This window comes from Microtus pennsylvanicus, chromosome 2, assembly GCF_037038515.1.
Source record: "Microtus pennsylvanicus isolate mMicPen1 chromosome 2, mMicPen1.hap1, whole genome shotgun sequence".
In the NCBI taxonomy this organism is placed as follows: Eukaryota; Metazoa; Chordata; class Mammalia; order Rodentia; family Cricetidae; genus Microtus; species Microtus pennsylvanicus.
In genome coordinates, this window is record NC_134580.1 from 103,691,327 (window position 1) to 103,708,707 (window position 17,381).

At 43.4% G+C, this 17,381-nt stretch overlaps 1 protein-coding gene across 12 annotated transcripts in view; it reads right to left on the reverse strand.

Annotated features, from left to right (window-relative positions):
• Nucleotides 1-1,281: 1,281 nt before the first annotated feature.
• Cep152 (centrosomal protein 152) overlaps nucleotides 1,282-17,381 on the reverse strand; it is a 59,599-nt gene continuing 43,499 nt past the window's right edge. For 7 of the 12 annotated variants that reach the window (XM_075962026.1, XM_075962024.1, XM_075962023.1 and 4 more), the window contains 7 exons: nucleotides 15,537-15,678; nucleotides 10,753-10,917; nucleotides 8,153-8,249; nucleotides 7,371-7,474; nucleotides 5,061-5,217; nucleotides 4,735-4,847; nucleotides 1,443-2,561 (listed from right to left, as the gene is read on the reverse strand). In XM_075962026.1, coding sequence (XP_075818141.1) covers nucleotides 1,573-2,561; nucleotides 4,735-4,847; nucleotides 5,061-5,217; nucleotides 7,371-7,474; nucleotides 8,153-8,249; nucleotides 10,753-10,917; nucleotides 15,537-15,678 — 1,767 coding nt within the window. In that variant the 3' untranslated portion in view covers nucleotides 1,443-1,572. Of the gene's footprint in view, nucleotides 2,562-4,734; nucleotides 4,848-5,060; nucleotides 5,218-7,370; nucleotides 7,475-8,152; nucleotides 8,250-10,752; nucleotides 10,918-15,536; nucleotides 15,679-17,381 lie in introns of all 12 variants that reach the window. The other 5 variants (XM_075962021.1, XM_075962028.1, XM_075962018.1 and 2 more) reach the window with 3 other exon arrangements.

Consider the following 17,381-nt stretch of genomic DNA (forward strand, 5'->3'; position numbering starts at 1 on the left):
AGAGTTGCCATGATAATGGTGTCTCTTCACAACAATAAAGACCCTAGCTAAGATACTGGGAGAGGGAAAAGTTGGTTTGGCATGTGAATTCTGAATTGACAATGCTCCAGGGAAGGCCTCACAGCCGACACCCAACACACGTACACACACACACACACACACAAATATACTTTCTCAAAAAGAAAGAAAGGAAGGAAAGAAGAGAAAAAGGAGCTTGTTTAGATCTAAAAAAAAAAAAAAGCAAGTTCCAGCAATACGCTGCCAGAGATTCCCATTAAATTAAAGGATAAAAAATTGGGGTAAAAAGAAAAGAGCAAAAAAAAAAAAAAAGACACCAAGCAAACAATAATCATCAAAGAGCTGAAATGGCTAGTCATTACAGTGAAATAAACTTTAAGATAAGAACTATTAAATTCAAAGGGTATCCTAAATGGTAGAGGATCAGAACATTAGAAAGATACAGCAAATATAAACAGACTCCTAACATGTATACATGAAACGAAAGAATGACAGAACTGAGAGAAGATGTAAGTCAGAAATGAACATACCCCACACAGCAAGAAATGATCTTACACATTTCCATACGTATCTGTGTTATGTCTGCATGTGTGACTGTATTCGCTTGTGTGTCTGTGTATGAGGGTATGTGTTTGTGTGTTTGCACGTGTGTGCCTGTGTGCAGAGGACAGATGGTAGCTTTGGATTCCTGGACTTGGCATTAGACAGAGGTGCGAGCCACTCTCATGTGGATGCTGGGACCTGAACTCAAGTCCTCCACCAGGAAAGCAAGTGTTCTGAAGCACTGAGGCCTCGCTGCAGCTCTCCATACCCCATGCTTCCCAGACCAAAAGGCACAACTATCAGCACAGTCACGGCAGACTTGGCAATGCCATTAACCATAAGCCTACTGCACACTGAAAGCTATCGGAGACCATATACAAGCCTCTATAAAAGAACTGGAATCTTTCAAACTATATTCTCCAAAAACAATGGAAAATAGGGAAACACTCAGGGTGTGTGTATATGTTGGGGGGAGGGGTGTTCCCAAATTCTTGGAAATAAAGTGACATATTCCCAAACAATGCATAGATCAAAAAACAGTCATAAGGAAAATCAGTGAAAACTAATACACAAATACTGATATTTATGAGTTGAGCTTAACACTACATCTGGCTGGTCACATACACAAGTAATCAAGTCTGTACTTTTTGAGTCGATTTCAAGCATGATGTCAAAATACCATTTCTAGACTATAAACTACAAAATAAATCATGACAAATCTACAGATTACACACAACTTTATTAAATACTTTAACACTGCAAATAAGTCAGCTTATAAATATAAAAGCAGAGGGCTGGGCAACTGACGAAAGCGCCACACAGAAGCAGATCACACAGCACAGCACCCAGGCCCTCAAAATTAAGGCAACACCAAACCTCAAGTGATTGCATGAGAAAACTTTACTCGGGCACATGAAAAATGGCAGACCCCGGAATTGATTTTCAGTATAAAGGATTTCCATCCAGCCCCTCATGTAAATAGTAGTGATTCTTCTAAACTAGAGCACATGATTAGTCTAGATTGGCAAATGGGCTGTCAAAGCCACTATCTTGTTGGCTAGTCAGGGGAGCAGCTAACTTTCTCGAAGGCTTCTGACACACTGAAGATGGTCCTGGGCCACTCAGTTTTCTGAAGGCTGGCTTTAACGTATCAGTGGCCTGCTGGGGTGAGTGGCCCAGAGGCGCGCCCATCCTCCTTTGCTGGGAATGCAGGGCTTCTCTGGGCAGTTCTGCAGGGTAACCACTCTGACAATCCAGTTCACTTTTCTGGGCATCTGGGAGGCAGACTGCTGAGAATTGTTGCAATTGAACAGAGTCCCCCAGCATCTCCTGAGTGCTTTGGAAGCTCTCGTCCAGACACAGCCCAGCCCGACTGCCACAGGGTAGAGCACTATCAGAAAGCCAGCCTGGAGAGCCACTGGGGCCCCCTCCATCCTTCACTGGAGGGTCCTGAGTGCCCACACCCCGACTCTTCTCAGATGCGGCACTCTCGGTACACATAAGTGCTTTGAACCTTGGCGTCTCACTGGGACTTCCAAGGCGTGGGTGGACGGATCCTGAAGCGCATCTAGGTGAAGACTTCTTTTCAGCAGTTCTGAGGAAAGGGGTGGCTGAATGAAGAAGTGACTCAGAGCCAGCTCGACCGGGTGGGTCTTTCTTCTCGTGCAAATCCAAGCCGCCTTCACCCCTGCATGGAATAAACTCAGGAGCAACGTTCTTTGCCAAGATGTCTGGGGGCCTGAAGCTCCCATCCCCACACTGACAGTCTGAAGGCAAAGCTGTGGAAGGCACGGGCTTTCTTTCTCTGTGTTCTGGATCCTCTAAGCGCCTCTGTAAACCAGATGCAGCCGTCCGCCTAGGAACTTGCTCACACACACTTCTGGGGATGGTTTTCCCACTGTTTGGTTTGCGTTCACTGTAATGTGGAATACTCTGATTCACACCGCTCCTTTCTGATCTTTCAACGCCCATCAGCATCTCTGAAGTCAAGGGAAATGCTACTATGTGCAAAAGAACAAACAGGAGTACAAGAAAGAATTAAGAGAAAATTAACACTTTATAGAGAAGAATATAAAATTTTGTGTATTATTAAAGAAAATGCATCAGTGCTAGACAAATAAAATTTTCTTTTACTCATGTCCATAGAAATGGTAGTTTTTGTGGCTGAAACGTTACAAACTGTGTTGGCTAGTGTTATGTCAACTTGTCAACTGCTGGAGTCACCAGAGAAGGAAGCCTTATTTTCAGCATGCCATCTTTTTTTAAGTAGGTACTACAATATTTTAAGAGCTGACGGCGATTCAACGTTGCTCTGAGTCTGAGGTCAAGCATGAAGTTTCTGACAAAGAAAGCCCAGGAGAACAACCCCATCTCTCTAGTGCTCAGGGCGAGCATTCTCTGTAAGTCAGGACAGGGCACTGGATCGGAGGAAAAACAGCCACAGAACTGTATTTCAGTGGTCATCTTGCAACCCTGAGTTGACGGACAGAAGCTGGTTCTCCTGGACACATGATTTTCACATCCTTGTTCTGACACCAAAGGATGGCTCTCTTACTTGCCACTGCCATTTGTACCTCAAGCGACCAATCGAAAACCTCCACAAGTCACGCTTGTGACTCTGAGAGAAACATTCTGGGTGCCTGAACAATCTCTGCTGCCAGGTGACCAGAAGGTCAGAAGCTGAATTTCCACAAGAGCATGTTAAGCATGTCTAATTGGGAAACAGTAATCTTCTTCCTGTGTTTCTACCAGCGTTTATTTTTGAGACACTAAAGCTGTGCTATTCGGTCTCATGGGAGACCATCTCATTATAACAGGCCCCTCTAATGTGTGTGCTACTTTGTCCACTCACGTGATTACGTTTAAATTCTAATGGCCCCATTTCATCTCCTTGTTATCATTCTGTTACCTTGAGTTCTATTTTTATGAGAACTCAGCATCAGTATTTGTAAAACCCTTACCCCATTCACATCCAGTGGTTGCTGATGTTGCAAACTACTTTTAGTGTTTGTTTATGCATGTCTTCTAGCCTTTTCTCTTCCTTGATTTTGGTAGACAAAACCTTTTCTTAAAAGATTTTCCTCTAGTAGTTTGGAAGTCATATATTCATTTCTTCTCCGCTTTCCTAAAGTTTACATCTTTCTAAGAACATTTACTATCCTGCTGAACATCCTCAGGTTCTGCTTTTTTTTTTTTTTTTTTTTTTTTTTTGGTTTTTCGAGACAGGGTTTCTCTGTGGCTTTGGAGCCTGTCCTGGAACTAGCTCTTGTAGACCAGGCTGGTCTCGAACTCACAGAGATCCGCCTGCCTCTGCCTCCCGAGTGCTGGGATTAAAGGCGTGCGCCACCATCGCCCGGCTCAGGTTCTGCTTTTTAAGTATTCTTGTCTTAGGTACGCATTCTGTTAGCTTTGTTCTACATCTGTTTCTGCATCTCTCTCGCGACGATGTTCTTTAAATAAATGATGATTCTTGGTTAAACTGTTTATCTCTTAGATGTCTTGAATGCAGTGTCTGTCTGTGCTACATGACTGAGGAGCTGTGTTCCAAGGAGGCAGAAAGACCTGAGAGCTGACGCTCAGGGATAAAGGCTAACAGTACATTCTTCACGTCCAGATACCTGCTCTGCTTCCACTTGGCCCAATACTATGGTTGGGGAAGGAAAAGAGAAACGAAATGGGAAGGAGAGGGGGAGGGAAGGAAATTGGAGAGAAGGGAGAAGGAAAGGGGAGAAATAAAAGCAGTGCTTCCACGTGGGCACTGTCTACATCACCAGCTCATCACTGGCACCCATGGGCCACTGCTTCTCCTGGGACACACGATCCCACATGTGAAATAGGTTTACTCCTACTCTTGCTGTTGTGGGCCAGTTTTGAGCTGAGGTTTCCCATTTTCTCACACATCCTACAACTTCCGTCTATCAACTGCAACCACTCGAAATCTAGTTACAATTTTGCCTTTTTGTTCATGCTTTGTCATTTAAAATCTTGTCCACTTCTCAGGATGGATGCCACAGTGGCAGCTGGTGAGGCTATGCAGCCTACTTGTGGAAACCACAAACCAGTTTTCTCCATTCTCCTTACCCCTCGTGCAACCTTCTAAGTCAACTCTGACTCCTTACAGAGCCACCCCTTTTCATACAGAGAACACAGGATATCCAAGTGAAGAGAACCCACCTGAGGGGCCTGCCTGTGCACACCTGACTCCGCAGTCTGACTCCGCGATTGTCCCCAGCAGCTCTGCCATTGTAGCGAGTTTGCTAGCAGCATTCATAATCTTTTTCTCAGCTCTGTGGGGCATTCCATAATATAAAGTCAAAACAGTTTAAATGAAACACACAAGACTCCTCAGTCCTGGGATTGTTTCCATTATTAAGTTCTGCCAACACTGAGGGAAACCCAGCCTAAACTTCATGATCACCTAAACAGTTAATTCTGTGGTTAAGGAAACAACGGCACACAGCCCTGGTGTGGTCGGGACATGCAGTGTACACTGAACTCACCCCTCCTCCTTTCCATTATCCTGCAGGATCTGCTGAAGGCAAGTCAGGTAATACTTGCGCATCTTCCGGGCAGTTTCCTGCCGTTCCCGTAACACTTCTGCCTTTACCATTTCTGCAGCTCTTTCCTTGCTCTCCTGAATGTATCGAAGCATGTCACCTGCAGAGGGTGGAGAACCCCAACTTTCACTGTTTTTCCAAAAACAGGCGGTGCAAACTTCAGACCAGTTTTCTGGCAGATGAGGTGAAGGAAGCATGGTTTAAACGTTGTGCTTTCCATGGTCTTTAGAACAGAACACTTCCCAGTGCACTTTGGTGGACTCAAAACAAAAGCACTGTTAGCCCTAAGATGGAGATGGCTGCACGTGGGGAAAACCACGATGTATTCTGTCATATTCTAAGGCACTCGATGCCGTGAGCAGGAGCATGTGTTCTATTGTGCCTTATGATTCTGCTGAGAAAGAAATGCCCAGGAGTGAGCAGAAAGGCAGACACTGGAAAGGAGGAAAACTCATATTCTCTGTGTTCTAGAAATCTCTAGTCCATTCCTGAAGTGCTATTTCATTTGTATTTTAATAAATAAAGCTTGCCTGAAGATCAGAGAGTAAAACAGTCACATGGTCAGTCATACAGACCAGGCAGTGGTGGGACACCTTTAATCCCAGGAGCCACACTAGTTTGTCATAGAAACTGGGTGGTGGTGGTGCATGCCTTTAATCCCAGCCCTAGAGAGGAATATAAAATGGGAGGAGACAGGATTGCTCTTTCAGTCTGAAGATCTCATAGAGGTAAGAGCTCTCTGGTGGCTGGCTGTTGTGTTTTTCTGATCTTCAGTTTGAAGCCCAATATCTGTCTCTGGGTTTGTATTAACCGTGCTACACATCCTTAGCCGGCGCTTTCAGCATCATTTATGAAAGAGTAAACAACTCACGAGGGCTGTACAAGGTGTTCTGCAGAGCGGGGAGAACCGTGCTCCCTTCTGAAAGGCACATAGTCTTACTCCATACCTTTCTCTTCGTCAGCGTGGCTTTCATTCGCGCTACTGCTGGTTAAGCTAACTTTTAAAACCTAGATCTAGGGCTGCACTTGACACCTTACTGTATTAGGAATGGCTCTCACACAGGGGTGCCCTGCCGGTGCCAGTAAACTTCTGAAAATTAGACGCTCTATGGACAACGCTAACTGGGGGTCCAGTTAATTAAAATGATGTTGCCACAAAACCTCCAATTACCCTTCTAAAAGTTAACTAAAACATAACGTGTGTTATATCAGGATGAAAACGGCTTAATTTCTACTTCTCAATGGAAACGTGTAAGAACTGTTTGTTCTAACTATGCCCTTTGCTAGCACAAAGAACTGAGAAATCTCACTGATGGTGCTGATCAGCCTTTCACATCTACAAGGGACTCTGATACCCAACAATTAGAATCTGAGACTTTTCCTGCCTTTTGTGAAAGCAATTTTAGGAGGAAAGTATGTTCCTCTACAGACCCCGACTGCTGTACTGAGACCCACACCCATGCCCTGCACTTCTGTAGTTGATCGCAGGAGCCTGTACTCTGGAATCCCTGAGCTGCTCTACAGAGTGGCTGGTGCTGACGCAGCCGTGGCAGAGTCGGAGTCGCTGGAATAAGAGAATAACACTGACTGGATTCTCCCACAGTCCCTCTGTCTACAACAGGAAGCTGCCGCAGGTGACACACTGGCCTCTCCCCGCCCTCCTCTGCCCCCTCCCGCACAGGCTGCGGAAGCTCTGCCTCTGAGCCATGTTCCAGTCTTCCGTCGCATGTTCTTCGGTGCAAGTTTTTATGTTGTGAGGTTATTACATTTTAAGGCAATTTGTTTCTGATGACTAGACAAAGACCAAAAAATGATAATCAAGAATATAAAAAGTAACTGCTCTTGGGAACTAGAGATGACTCACTGGTTAAAAGCAGTGGCTTCTCTTGCAGAGGACCAGGCTTTAGTTCCCAGCATCCACACAGTGGCCCATAACCATCCCTAACTCCAGTGCCTGCGGATCTGACACCATCTTCTGGCCTCTACAGGCAGCAGGCATGCACATGGTGCAGAGACACACACAGGCAAACTCGAATACAGATAGAATAAAAGTAAATGTTAGAAAAAAACCTATTTGTGTCACGTGGGCAAACTAACCTATTACTGTGCAGTTTTGAGATGGCATCAATAATCTAAGCTGAAGAAAAGGCAGTTTGTAAAATTCACTAAAATGACAAACCCTGAGTTTCCATTTCACAACAGTGCAAGAGGCCTATAGCAGCAAGGATCTTGACAATCTCTTTAGGGACTCACGTTTAATTTTTTTAACCGCTTTAATGTACTGCCCACGGAGTTCTTCCAAGGCCTGCCTACTGCATGGCGGCGATGAGGTCTCAATGGCTCCTTCAGACAGCGACCTAAGAACAACAACAACAGATCACAAAACAACAGAGGCTGTGATAAAAACGTCACCTGATAAGTTACATTCATTCCTACAATAATAATATAACCTGAAATGTGCCCAGGATTCCACACAAAGGAACCACTATTATTTGGTTATTTAATATAAGAGGAAGGCCAGGGCAGAAGCTCTGGTGGTAGAGGGAAGCCCTGGGTTCCATCCCCAGAAATCAGGTACACACCTATAATCCCAGCACTCACTGGACAGAGGCTGAAATTAATTCAAGGTAATCTTGAGCTACATTTGAGGCCAACCTTGGGGACATTAAACCTTGTCTCAAGAACAAAACAGAAAAAGGAAATCAACAAATCAACATTACGATTGCCTAAGTAAACACTGGCAAATCCACGAGATGAAAATGGACAGAGCCACGGAAGGGCACAGTGCAGGAGGTTCCCAGTAACACAGGGAAAGGTTTCTCTGCTCTTATTATAAGCCCCAAATCCTAACTTTTTGAACATCATGCACATGGCGTGTATATATAAACAGCCTAAGAGACAGAAAACAGTACACTAATGCAGCCTTTCCTGTGAATCTGTTCAATGTGAATAACACATTAAACACATCCAGGATGACGTTTCTACTAATTACCAAGGTGCTTAGAAACGAAATGGTCTTAACTATAAAGGTTTACCGTGGCGGTGATCTGCAAAGGGCCCTCAGGGCTTCCAACTTATTCTTCATGTCATTGTTTTCCTCTATTAGTTCTTCAATCACTCTGCTGTTCTCTTCTGTAACAGAAAGTGAGCATTAACCTTCCTTCCTAAGTTCCTACGAAAGCACCTCAGAGGGGGCTGCCAACTTTCCAGTTCTCTCCCGTGTTCTCACTCCCCAGTGAGCCCCGCACTGGACCAGTTCCCTCCCGTGTTCTCACTCCCCAGTGAGCCCCGCACTGGACCAGTTCCCTCCCGTGTTCTCACTCCCCAGTGAGCCCCGCACTGGACCAGTTCTCTCCCGTGTTCTCACTCCCCAGTGAGCCCTGCACTGGACCAGTTCTCTCCTGTGTTCTCACTCCCCAGTGAGCCCCGCACTGGACCAGTTCTCTCCCGTGTTCTCACTCCCCAGTGAGCCCTGCACTGGACCAGTTCCCTCCCGTGTTCTCACTCCCCAGTGAGCCCCGCACTGGACCAGTTCTCTCCCGTGTTCTCACTCCCCAGTGAGCCCTGCACTCCATCTTCCCTTATGCAGTTTCTCAACATTTAAAATGTTTCCTCTTCACCTCCACTGCACACATCCTGAAACTGGTGTTCAACTGTCTGGTGTGCGTGTGTTGACCTTCCCAGCTAACTAGAAGCTCTCCAGAATGGGTCTGCTTCGTTTTTTGCAGTGCTTCATCTGGAACTCAGTGGTGTACATGGTATGCGAGAATTCTACCAGCAAGCTACATTCCCCAATGCTCAGTCTCTAGTATAGTTTATGATCATAAAAAAAAAATCGTTGAGCAAGAACCTCAACAGAAAATACCCTAAAGTATGTGCCATTCTTTTACATGGTGTAAGGTATTCAGGAGAGGCTAACCAAGCCCAAGGGCTATGAAGTAGAACATGAGCCCTGCAGGGTACAGATCCAAGATTAAGTAAGCACTAACTCAATTTTGCTGGCTGGATGGGCCTGAGCAAATTCCTTATCTTTCGAAGCCTGAGTTTGTCCCATATGCAAAATGAGGACAGTGTTACATATCTTAACAGATTATATCTGACACATCAGTGCTCAGCGACTGAACAAAGCAGCCCAGCAGCAGAGCCTATGAACTAAACACTACACTAGGCATGGCGACACATTCTTAACCTCAGTGCTCTGGAGGCTGATGCAGGTGGATCTCTGTGAATTCAAGGTCGTTTAAGCCTTCAAAGTGAGTTCTAGGCCAGCCAGGGCTATGTAATGAGATCCTGCCTCTAAGTAAATAAAGCAACTCTTTTATGATCACGGTGTACAATGTTAAATATTACTATATATAAATTACAACCACTGCAGAGGGCTTAGCAAGATAGTGTTCCAATCCAGGTCAAATATTAACTATATATAAATTACAACCACTGCAGAGGCCTTAGCAAGAAAGTGTTACAATCCAGGTCAAATATTACTATATATAAATTACAACCACTGCAGAGGGCTTAGCAAGATAGTGTTCCAATCCAGGTCAAATATTAACTATATATAAATTACAACCACTGCAGAGGCCTTAGCAAGAAAGTGTTACAATCCAGGTCAAATATTACTATATATAAATTACAACCACTGCAGAGGGCTTAACAAGAAAGTGTTACAATCCAGTCCATCTTTAGCTGCCTTTACGAAGGACAGACGAGCAGATAGGAAAGGGAGCAGAAAGGCTCGAGAGTCAGTGTCAGCATCCAGGCAAGACTACACATGAAGTGAATGCAAAAAATAAAAGTGCTTGCTTGACTCCTCCCACCCCGTACACAATTGTCTGGGACCTTGACATTTAGCTTTTTCTTAAATTATTATTATTCATTCAAACCTTTACTAAGTAGTATATTGTGGATACTATGACTCTGCAGAGAAGACAAGGCACATCCTGTATCCTCAGGAAACAGTTTGGATGATAGAATACAGAACAGCAACAGAGAGAATGAGAAACCCATGCGGAAATACAGGACACACAGCTGTGCCTAGTATCTAATGGGGAAAATCAGATACGATATTTTGTGAGTTAATCCAAAAGCATGAAAGTTAGACCTAAAACTAAACAGCGAGTCATGTACACATGACATAGTGATAACACCATAGGTAAGGCTCAACAGCCAAGAAAACAACTGGAAACATTTCAAATGTACAATCAAGAACACAGGGAAGAGGTGAGTGAAGAGGAGAATGGAGGAGCCATGCTAGGCCAACAGCTCCCTTCTTCAGAGGGGCAATGGCAAATGGTAGCGGATAACCCTGACAGCATGCCCGAGTGGACTGGATGGAAGCTACCCAGACCCACAGGCTTTACTTCTGCTAGTCCCACCTCCCAGAGCAAAGCTCGTCTTGACAAACACTTCCCTTTCCAGTCACAGAGCACTGCCTGACACACACTTAGGCCTTCGATGTCACATAATCAAGTAAGATATTTACTAATATTAATTAGTAAATATAGATCCAGACTGGATTATATCAGTTTGGATATAACGGTGTCACTGGTGCCCACGTTAACAACAACGTGCCACTTGACCATGTTGGCCAGGCCCCGCCAGCCTCCTCCAGTAGCAGCGAGCCTGCAGCACTAACCTCCAAGCTTCTCCACTGCAGCGCTGTGTGTCCCTTCTGAGTGCTGAAGGAGCCTGCGGCTCTTCTCCAGTTTCCGTCTCAGCTCCTGACACCCCTGCTTTCCCTTTTCAAGCTCCTGGAAGCAGCATTCACAGCAGAAAGCTTTAATTTCAAAGCTCTTTTTATCTGGAAAAAAATTAAATGATACAAAACCTTTTTATAAAACTGTTTGGGTTACAGGATAGTAAGAAAAAAGAAACCCAGATGGCAGAACTCATGACCAAAGGCCAGAGCGTAATTGAAAGAGCAGGGTGTTCAAGAGAGAGGCCAGGTCTAACTTCGGTCCCAATACTCGCTGGCATGGTTACTTAGCCTCTGACTTAATGTTCTGATACATAAAACTCGATAATGTCATCCAGTTTATAACGGCTACAAAACCAATGCCCAGATCTTAATATTGATTACCATTCCCCATAAAGAAAACCTGTTAACAGAATTTTTAAGAAATGGCTCCCTTTAAAAGTAGATGTATATACAAAATGAAACAGAAATACCTTGAAAAGCCAGACAGTAAGGAAAGAACTAAAAATTATGAGCACAGAACAAGGACACAGGTGATAATCTCCCTTGATGCTGCTGAGCAATGTGAGAGCTGATTAAATCCACGAACTAACTATAAAGCACTGAAGAAGAAGAACACGTGAGTCATACAGTACTGACTTGGATGGAGAGACAGGTAAAGAGTTGAACGGATGAACCAGCAAGTAAAGATTTTTTTAGTTATAAAAACATGCTGAATGCCAACTGGTAAATGTAGAGAACTGTTCGGGGTTGGAAAACTTATCATTTTTCAATGAGGCCAATAAAGACAATCAGGCAAGAATCACCAGTGCCTGCCATGCTTAAGAGAAGGCTTTAATGGGAAGGCTGTTCGCTGGGTCCTCAAAGCGCCTCGCTGCAGACTGCTTATTGGCCCCAGATGGAGGGAGTACAGTAATTTTATAATGAATAAACTGGACACAATTTTGGCCAGGTGATCAAAATTAACCTCAACAATAAAAGAAAAGCGAATACTATGTGCTCCAAATGTGAAAAGATACCACTACTGTAGCCTTCCAGCCAAGAAGACACAATCCAAACAGTCATGAGAACAGAAGATAAACCTCAAATGAGTAAGTTCTGTATTGAAAAGGGAGGTCTCCCCCTTTCTGAACAGAAACAGAGGAGGAGTAGATGGAAGGTGGCAAGGTGGGGATAGGAAATGGGAGAAGAAGGGGGAAATGTGGCCAGGATGTAAAATTAACTAAATAAAAACCAAAACACAAACAAAAAGAATGAGGGGGAAGAAAAGAAAGAATATTAGTCCTCAGCATCTCAAAATGAAAAAAGACAAAGACGCCGTGGGATGATTTACACCAAAGGATGCAAAGGTGTATGGGTATAAGACACAAGGATGAGCACACGCCACAGTAGACAGCCTCTGGGTACCCTGGCAAGATCAGAATGAAACAGCAGGTTGACACTGTAATGTTAAATTTTCTATACTACGATTATGCAAGGGGAAAAAAACCCTATTCCTAGAGAACACAGACTGAGGCATTTATGCATAAAATATCACAATGTATGTAGCATACCCTCAGATAGTTCTAGAATGAATGATATTTACATATATATACACATTACCACAAAACAGAAAAAATGTCATCAACAGGTATTGCTAGCTACTTGAGTGTTTCATGAAACTATTTTATTCTTGTAATATTTTATTCTTGTAACTACTTTTTGTAAGCTAGAAATTATCAACAAATTTAAATTCATTTAAAAGTTCTGGGAGCCATAAACAAAATCCTTTGGCATATAGTTAAGTACCTGTCATATAGTAAGAGTACAACAAATAACAGTATTACTACCAGTAATACATAGAATTTATAAAATTAAAGTAATATACAAAAGTGTCACCAAAGACAGGTAACTGTGACTGTAAATGATACGCTAAAGTAGAGAGAAAGTAGGCACAGGGTAGGTGATGAGTATCTGAGGCACTGAGTCAGTGGCCCAGAGACACTATTTGCAGCACCCTCCTGATTTCCCTGTTTCTTTTCAGAGGTGCCAACTTTGTTCATAAACACCACCAAGTTGTAGGAGTATGCACTGGTGCGGCAGGCTGAGTCCAGACTTCTCACTGAAGACTGACAGTAGGACTGAAAACCAGCTAAATGTCCACTCTCAAGAAACAATTATGTCAACAACAACATAATAATAATAATATAGGCATAAAATAGGTGAACTAGGGTTTCATCACATGGACAAATCATAGAAGCATGATGTTGGATGGAGGAAAATCAAATTACAAATATAAAATGCATTAATCCATTTCTATCATGTTTTAGTATATATATATATATATATATATATATATATATATATATATGTCAAAATAAAAAAAATAAAACGGCTTTAAAAAATCAGACTCTGTTGCCACAGGCTGGGAGACGCTGTGGGGGACTGTGTTAGTCCTGCAGACCCATGATTTCTTAAGCCAAATGGTGGGTTCCTGGCTATAAGCTTTCATGACTTACCACTACTATTCATATTCTTGACATATAGCAAATATTTCATCATCAGTGGTTAAATTACTTAAAATAACAAGATTAGGAAACTATAAGCAAATCTAACGTCCCCCCATGGTAACTTCTGGAAGTGGTACTGTGGTAGTTTTAATGTAACTGGCTCTCATAATCTCATCGGGAGTGGCATTAATAGGAGGTATAGCTTTGGTGGAGCAGATATGGCCTTGTTGGAGGAAATGTGTCACTGTCGGGGAGGGCTTTGAGGTATCCTATGCTCAGGATACTACCATGTGTCAGTCAGTCAACTTCCTGTTGCCTCTAAGTCAAGATGTAGGACTCTCAACTATTCCTCTGTTTGCAGGCTGCCACGCTCCTATCAGGATGAGAATGGACTGAACCTCTGAAATGGCAAGTGAACCACCACAATTAAGAGTTTTGCTTTTTAAAAGTTGCCATGGTACTGAGCTCCCAAGGTCCCAATGAGGAGCAGAAGGAGGGAGAACATGAGCAAAGAAGTCGGGACCACGAGGGGTGCACCCACACACTGAGACAATGGAGCTGATCTACTGGGAGCTCACCAAGGCCAGCTGGACTGTGACTGAAAAAGCATGGGATAAAACTGGACTCTCTGAACATGGCGAACAATGAGAGCTGATGAGACACCAAGGACAATGGCACGCGGTTTTGATCCTACGTAATGTGCTGGCCTTGTGGGAGCCTAGCCAGTTTGGATGTTCACCTTCCTTGATATGGACGGAGGGGGGAGGACCTAGGACTTACCACAGGGCAGGGAACCCTGACTGCTCTTTGGACTGGAGAGGGAGGGGGAAAGGAGTGGGGGGAGGGGGAGAAGGGTGGGAGGAGGGGGAGAAGGGTGATAGGAGGGGGAGGGAAATGGGAGGCTGGGAGGAGGTGGAAACTTGTTTTTTTTTCTCTCATTTTCTCAATAAAAAAAAACTGTAAAAAAAAAAAGTTGCCATGGTGTCTTTTCACAGCAATAAAAACCCTAAGACAGATACTAGGATTTAACAGAATAAAGTCTTTCCTAATGAGCTTATGGATACGCTTACAGGAAAAAGACAAGGGAAGAAAAATGAATCTTTGCACAGTGCTGTTGGCCTTTAGCCCAAGCCAGTTTCTTTCATAAGAAGCCAAATCACGTCTAAATATTGTCTCTACCATTTAACAGATTACAACATAAATCTCAAGCTATTACAAATGTGATACATGAAACAAAATACAAATTATGGTCCTACTGCCATCCACTAACTCAGTAAGGTACTCCCAGCCAACTAGAACAGAGAGGCAAGGGGAAAGGCTCTGATGAGAGCAAAGACAAGAACTGCCACCTAAGGACCACTGCAATACTGCCTACTGTGTTAGGTGCATGAGAATGTGTGACTCAATACCCAGGCAGCTATCAGTCTTCTGCAGGTTACAACAAAGGGCGATTATGCAGCAGCAGAGGGTATAGGACAGGAACAGACTAAAGGTTCAGTATATGGAAAAGGATGGACTCATGATTTGCCAATTCCTAGTTCAGAAATCTCAGGAATAATCAACAGATTCATATTCCCAGGTAAATTCTGATTACGAAGGGCTGCAGCATAGCATAAGAAGTAAGTTACTTAGGGCTGGAGAGATGGCTCAGCAGTTTAGCGCACTGGCTGCTCTTCCGAAAGACCTGGGTTTGATTCCCAGCACCCACACAGGAGCTCACAAGTGTCTGTAACCCCACTCTCAGGAGACAGAGTCTACTACTGCCACTCCCTAAACCACTATCTAAGTAACTACATTCTAATAGCCATCCTTACACCCACAGATAAACAAAGCTCTCACCTCTCCTTGAAAAACATTTTTTGCAGAAGATGACACATACACACATCAATAATAATGAAATAAAAAGAGATCATGAGTTTGGGAGGATGGATGGGAGGGACTGAAAGGATATGAGGGGGAGGCTAAATGATGTAATTGTATTTTAAGTTAATAAAGAGAGAAACAACTGAAATAAGTTTCAGTGATTTGAATGTAGTCTCCACTGTCCATATTTGGCAGTTCCCTTCTGTGAAACCCTCGATTTCTCAACAGTCAGGTCTAAATGTCTGACTGGTCTACCCACCTCTCTCTCTTCACTCTGTAGCATGGAAGAAAGCCCAGCAGGATGGAAGAGGGTCTAAGAGAACCCTGCCCCTGAATACAAAATGCAATCTAGACAGCAAACAAAATCAGTACCAGTTTCCGCTTCTGCTTCTGGCAAAGCCAAGGACTGAGCACAGCGTCCAGAGGTGGAGACAGGAAGGGGTGCTGGGACTCCAGGGTCTCCTTGGCCAGTGTTCCAGCTGACAGGATCTACGGAGGTCTTAACCATATTCCTCTGAAATAAAATATCGTCTTACTTAATACCTGAGGGAAATATCTACAAATATTTGTTTAAAATCCTAACTTTAAAGAATAAAGAAATGTAATTCTAATATTAAAAATACAAAAAGAAGTCAGGCAGTAGTAGTGCACACCTTTAATTCCAGCACTTGGGAGGCAGAGGCAGGTGAACCTCCAAATTTGAGGCCAGTCAGGGTCTACAGAGCGAGTTCCTGGACAGCCAGGGCTACACACAGAGAAACACTGCCTCAAAAAACAAAACAAAACAAAAAGAAAACACTGCCTACCAACAGTCTAGCTCTCTCCATCAGCAGTGTCTCTCTTAGGATGGTGCAGGAATAACATCCAAACGCAACAGCCACGGGACAGGAGGGAATGAACAGTACCAGAATTATTCCTGAAAATCTAGCACGCTTTCACCGCAACTGGACTCAAATCCACTAGCAACTCTGAATCAGACAGTTTACCTCCTAACATATTCAAAAATAAGTACTTTAGCATATTCTGTTAGTAGGTGAGAAAGATACTTGAATGCCATATTAAAGACAGACAATGCTTACAGAAGTGAACCTATTGCACCAGGCCCTTTCTGAATGATGAAGGCTCTTAGTGTCTGTCACTCTCAGGCATTCTACTTACCAAATTCACTGCTTTTAAAGCAGAATGTTCAGATTTTGAACACCTACTAACGCTATCTAGCTTTAACTTGTCTCTGGAAGGTGACAGAACACACTGCCTAAATTTGCTTGGAATTCTCCCAATATTTCCATTTTCTTCTATCTATTAGGAACTATTTTAGTAATATCCTTCAGTAGTACATTTTCTTAAAAAATTGTCTTTCTCACTTCCTGCATCCTTCCTGTCTTAGCAAGCTTTGGTTTATCTCAATTTCCATGAGCAATTCTAAGCCCTACAGCTTTAATAAGCTATAAATCAGCCTTTCATATTTATGGAATGTGTACAGGAATCATTAATTGACCCCCAGTGTCCTGAGCTGTGGTGGCTACAGGGCAGCAGGTCAAGTCCTGCTTCTATGACAAACTAGAGATTAGGCGTGTCAAGCCATCTTCCTCAAGAATGTAGCTCGACCCACCCACAGACAGCTGTGTAAGTCTCAGCTCTTAGCCGCATTGTCTCATGTCCACAGCCGTGAGCCAGATAAGTCACACGGATGAGCTTACACTGCTTGTGCAATTGCAGGCCCTGAAAGACCTCCAGACTGATTTTTGCACTGACATAAAATGAAATGCCTTGAAAATCCCACATTTTCACTATAGGAAAAATCACATTTATAGGCAACTAGACCTTGGATGTAATAACCATCTACAATAACACACGCAGGAGAAAGGGAGTGCCATTTTTTTCACTTGTAAGGACTCTTTCCTAGACAAACAAATTTGAAAGCAGCAACATGATTTCTTCATCACCTCTATTCCTAAAACCTGCTATTTTTCTTATTTTAATTGTTTCTCCCCAAGATTCTCAATGAAGTATTAAGCAATACTCATGGGAAATAATCTTGCCAGTCATTTTTATTGATGGCAACTACACAATAGTAGCATCATTGTAAAATCAAAGATAAACATATGAACTGGATGAACTGGGACGAGGTGGACTGACCATTTCGGCTCCTCTGGTTCTAAAGTTCTGTCCTATTTCATATGTAGGACGCAAACAGGCCAGCAGATGCCAGGGTCA